The 4,990-nt window shown below is 53.2% G+C and overlaps 1 protein-coding gene across 1 annotated transcript; it reads right to left on the reverse strand.

Moving 5' to 3' along the window:
• Positions 1 to 1,094: 1,094 nt before the first annotated feature.
• Positions 1,095 to 2,562, reverse strand: HES3 (hes family bHLH transcription factor 3). Its single transcript, XM_074192268.1, has 4 exons — positions 2,099 to 2,562; positions 1,897 to 1,992; positions 1,701 to 1,782; positions 1,095 to 1,516 (listed from the first exon to the last, which is right to left on the reverse strand). Exons 1-4 carry the CDS (start codon positions 2,150 to 2,152, stop codon positions 1,095 to 1,097), a joined length of 654 nt encoding a protein of 217 aa, XP_074048369.1. The 5' UTR covers positions 2,153 to 2,562.
• Between the last annotated feature and the right edge of the window lie 2,428 nt (positions 2,563 to 4,990).

The raw sequence follows: 4,990 nt of genomic DNA on the forward strand, positions 1-4,990 counted from the left end.
GGGCAGCTGAATGGATGGAGGGGCGGGGCAGCGATTCTCCTCGCTGTGAGGGGTCTGCTCTGGGCTACCGTCAGAGAGCCAGCTTCCCATAACCATCCTCCCCCCCTTGGGGGAGGGGGAAAGGAGCATTGACTATCCTAAGACCAAAAGGCTTAGGTGGTTCCAAACCCACAACTCCCTCCTCCCCCACCCCACACCTGATGCCAGAAACAACTGGAATTTATAAGGACAGTGAACTTATCTGTAGGGATAGAGACCAGAGAGACATAATAGTTGGGACTTGAGGTTTATAACTGGGAGGAAGAATCATGAGCCTCATCTTCATGTGTGGGTATGTATGGAAGGATGATAAGTCATATGACAGGACCTCACAAATCAGTCAGCTCATCCAGCACTGCCAAGGTAAAATGAATAGCAACCCTCCACCCCTTTTGGGAGCCCGAATTAAAGAGAAATTGGCAGGAACTTGGTCTCCATCCTTAAATCCCAGATGAACCCCCAGCATGGTGGAGTGGTCAGCCATAAGAGATACAGACCAAAAAGACAAAAACCTGTGTTTCTATTTATTTCACATGCAGGAAATGTACAGACTCTGAAAGGGGGAAGTTGACTACCCTGCTACGGGCTACGGGGGATTCGATTTGGGCTTGCTGAGAGTCTTCCCGGGAGTGACTGGGGCACCATTTCCCTGAAAACCCTCATAGTTTCTTTTCCACCCCTCAAAACTTTCATCCTCTTTGTATCCCAGTTATCCGTCATCCCCCAAACGGGAAGACCCTCCCAGCAGCATAGTGAACTCTTGAGTTTGTGGTTGTTTGTCTTTTTAAATAGCATCCAACAATAGCCTACACCCAGAAGTGGGAGTTGAGCTCTTTCCCTTTCTCCAGCCCTGAAGTCAGAAGGATCTCTTAAAGCAGCTCTCCACGGGGCGGGGAGAAGAAAGGGACATCAAAGCCAGGGTCTTGCAGTTACCCCAGAGCAAAGTAGGAACAGCTCCCAGGGGTACCCATACTCTGGGGCTGCTGCCCTCCAACTGCTGACCTGGTCAGCTCTGGGCTTACAGTTCTCTTCTCCAGCTGGACGTGGCTATAGAGTTACCAGGGACGCCACACTCTCTGCCCTCTGCTAACCTCCGCGGAGGGGCTGTTTCGCGGGACTTCGGGCTGGGGACTCTCGGGAGGAACTGGGGTGGTTGTGGTGGGGGCGGTAGGAAGAAGAAGCCTCTGTCTGGAGGGTCGCAGGGTGGTGGCAGCGGGAGAGGAGCCCCAAGGCTCCATAGTCCCGGGACCCCTGGAGAAACTTGAAGGCTGTGCCTCTGGATTAGAAGCGGGAGCGGTGCTGTCCGTGGTACTGAAGCTCGGGGCGCCCGCCGGGAGGCCGACACGCGCGAGCTCCTGGAGTAAGTGGCAGGGCAGGCTGTAGCTTGTTTCGGAGCGCCGCAAAAACTGGCTCACGCCGTGGAGGCAGCTGCGAAAGCCGGCCTGGTACTCCGCGCTGGTGAACACTGGGGGGACACCTGAGGGAGGAGTCCAGGAAGGAGGAGACTTTAGAGTCTGAGAGCCCAGCTTGCCGACCGGGGTGGGGGTGGGGGGCAGGAGAAAGGGAAGAAGAGGAGAGGGGGAGGCATCTGAGGAGCTCGGGAAGAGGCCCGTGCTGGCCCCGCTGACCCTTTGCAGCCCGCCCTGGCCTCCGGCACCCACCTTGAACAGAGTTTTGCAGGCTTTTCATGTATTTGACGCTCAATTCCAGAATATCTGCCTTCTCCAATTTGCGCTTTCGAATCTGCAGAACAGTCGAGAAGGAGAGACTTAGCTGGCGAACGCCCTGGCACCTACCAGACCCTACTACAGTTGCGACTTCGGGACTCGGTCCAACTTGACTCAACCCTGAGCTTACCTGGTGCGAATAATGTTTCTCCAGCAAAGTTTTCAGCTGCTCCAGAGACACATTGATCCTTGCTCGTCTCTTCTTTTCCATTAGTGGCTTGGAGATCTGCGGAGACCCGGGAAGCCCTCGTTATAGCACTGTCGGAAAGCCGGGTCCCTTTCCCCACCTCCCTTGGAGACACATGTCTCCACTCCCCCCAGATCCCAAAGACCTTTCGGAAGCTGCAAACTGCCAGATTTCCCCGAGGTGCTGAATCGGTCACCATTCTCTTCCTGGATTCTGGGCGGCTGCAATGGGGTTCTCGCTGCTAGCGCAGGAATGCCCAGCCTTTATAGGGGGCCCTTATTTTACATGTCAATACCGTGCTATGGTCCTGGCCCCCCGCCCCCTGGGAGGGGGCACGACAGAGGGAGGAAGGAAAAGAGGGAGGGAAGGACAGTAAGCCAGGCCGGGACACCTCGCTGATTGGCGTTCGGCCTGACCACTGACCAATTTGAAATAAGACTTTCTCCAGCGGGGAGGACTGGGTCTCCTTGGCATCCTCCACGCCGCTCGGTGACTCAGTTGCTCATCTTTGTTAAGGAAGTCACCCTGAGAAGCTTTTCCAAGAGGCTAAAGATCGATTAGGCGACATGATAGCCTGAGGGGCGCGGGGCGATGGAAACAGTTTGCCTGGCTGCCTCCCGCGGCCCCTTGCCCAAGCCAGAGCGCCCAGCCGAACGTTGGCGGCGCAGGAATGGCCGTGGATAATGACTGTGACCGAAGCGCGCAGCCCCCGCGGAGCCGAGATGAAGATGCCAATAGAGGCCGCGAAGCAGCCCTTTCTCCCCGGGCTTCACGGTCCGGCCGCGCCCGCAACGCTGCATTAGTAACCCTAATGTCCTGACAATAAAGCAATTTTCTGCCTCTAGTCATTCAAAGCCCGGGAAAGGCCCGATTTCCCCGCTCCTAACTGAGACATAAAAATAACATATGTCTCATTAAACCGTGCAAGGCTCGGACCTGCCGCCTGCAGGTGTCCTTGCCCGGGAAACCGGGGCCTGCCTCCCTCCCAGAACGCGGCCTCCCTGGGCAAAATATTCATAGCCTTCAGTTCTTGTCGAGGGCAGAGAAAGATGTTGGTTACAGCGGGAGGAAAAGTGCTCAGGCCTGCTGCCCAAGGCCTTTGGAAATGCGGTCTCCAGCGGCCCTACTCGGGGCCTGTCTCCAGTGCCTGGGACTCTTTGCCTCCTCAATTCTACCTTCTGACTTTCTTGAAGTTTCAGATAAAACCCTCAAAGAAGCTTTCCCCAGGACTCCTTAACCTTAGCGCATCCGCTCCATGACAACCCATATTTTATCTGGTATGGGTGCGTCGGTATTCTTTGTACACAATTGTTTGCCTACTCTCTCCTCCTCTGAGGAGATTCTGAGTTCCTTAGGAGCAGAACCTTTTCCTTTTTTTTCCTCCAGAGTTTAGCACAGTGTCTGATATTTAGTAGGCCCATATTAGATGCTAGTTGAATGGCTGACTGAAAAGAGCTCCGCTGAAGGCGTCTATATAGACAGGTTGACTGCCGCAGTGAACACGCAAAAAAATCTTCCCCTCTACCCCCAGCCTCGTGTGTACATGTGTGTGTGTGTGTGTGTGTGTGTGTGTGTGTGTGTGTGTGTGTGAGAGAGAGAGAGAGAGAGAGAGAGAGAGAGAGAGAGAGAGAGAGAGTGTGTGTGTGGTAGGTCAGAGCTTTTTCCTGGGCTACCTTCTTTATAATTCCCACTCACCCTCTCACGGGACTCAAGGGCCCATTGTTCCCCGAGCTCGTGGCAGCGGGTCCCAAGAGATCCCCTTTCGACCTAAGTCCATCCTCTGAAGATAAGAGACTCTAGAAACTAGCAATATTTTTTCTTGTTGTGGTTGACCTAGCTTTTCTCTCTAATCCGCTAAAAATAAACATAAGACCAGAGAGGAGAGGCTCTCCAGATTCTTACCCCAAAATTGAATAATAGCCCCAATATTTCACTGCCTTTTTTAATTTCAAGGGATCTAAGGATGCTGGTGGAGATAGGGAATGACTACAGTCATGGCTGCCACTTTCCTCTGCTTCTATTATACTCCCCTTGTCAAAAATCTCAGGGTCTGCTGACTGCGCACCCGATACCAACGCAGGGACTCTGGGCTTCACCCTGGGGGGGAACGAATGAAGTACACAATGACCCATCTGTCTTCCTGGCTCCCAGGAGTTGCCGTCTGAGGGCGGCAGTCCCACAAGAGCCCCCCTCTCTCCTTCTCAGTAATTTGTCCTCCCGTGATTGCTTTATAGTACCTTTGGCTCTTCTTGGAACGAGGCCTTTCACCGGGCTCAATGAAATCCGTTTTGCGATGAAAAGACACCCCGGACCGCAAGAACAAAAGGATCAAATGCCCCAGCACAAGCCCACTTTCCTGAGAGCTCAAAACCAGGACTCAGGGGGTACGAGTTTGTATTCAAAACAAGCTTCCCTCCACCCCCACCCAACTCCTCTCCACACCTCTGAGCCCGGCCTCTGGGCACCTGCTTGGCCTGTGACTGACTCCATCACCTCTTGTTTGCTTAGCTGAGACACCCCGACAGCAGTCGACCTTCATCTCCCGTATCTGAATTTTAGAGCCGCTGCCCCTCACTTCCCTTTCCAAAGTCTCTTTGCGCTCCTCTCCAGTTTTGCTTAAGGAAGGCTTGTCGCATTTATTAGCCAAGTCTCTGTAGCCGCTTCTGTCGCTCTGGACACCATATTCCATCTCCCTCTTGGTTTGGTTTTTGTTGACTGTACTCCATGGCTGAGATGCTCTCATCCCCTCTTCTTGGAAACTCTAGGTCCCTTCAAAGTTCAGTTTTAGGACCAACGCCTTCAAGAGGCCTTTCCCCTATTCATTCAGTTTCTGGGACCCTTGTTTATCACCTTATACTTCCAGTATTTACTTATGTGAACCTATTGGATCCCTCAAATGGTAGACTGTAAGTTCCTTGAGAGCAGAATATCTTGGGGATCAGAACTGGGGTTTCACTAGGATTGGAAACTCCCAGATAAGCAAATACCCCCTCCCAGTGCAACCTAGCACTTTCTCTGCAATTTAGTCTTAGAGAAC

Source organism: Macrotis lagotis, chromosome 1, assembly GCF_037893015.1.
Source record: "Macrotis lagotis isolate mMagLag1 chromosome 1, bilby.v1.9.chrom.fasta, whole genome shotgun sequence".
Taxonomy (NCBI): domain Eukaryota; kingdom Metazoa; phylum Chordata; class Mammalia; order Peramelemorphia; family Peramelidae; genus Macrotis; species Macrotis lagotis.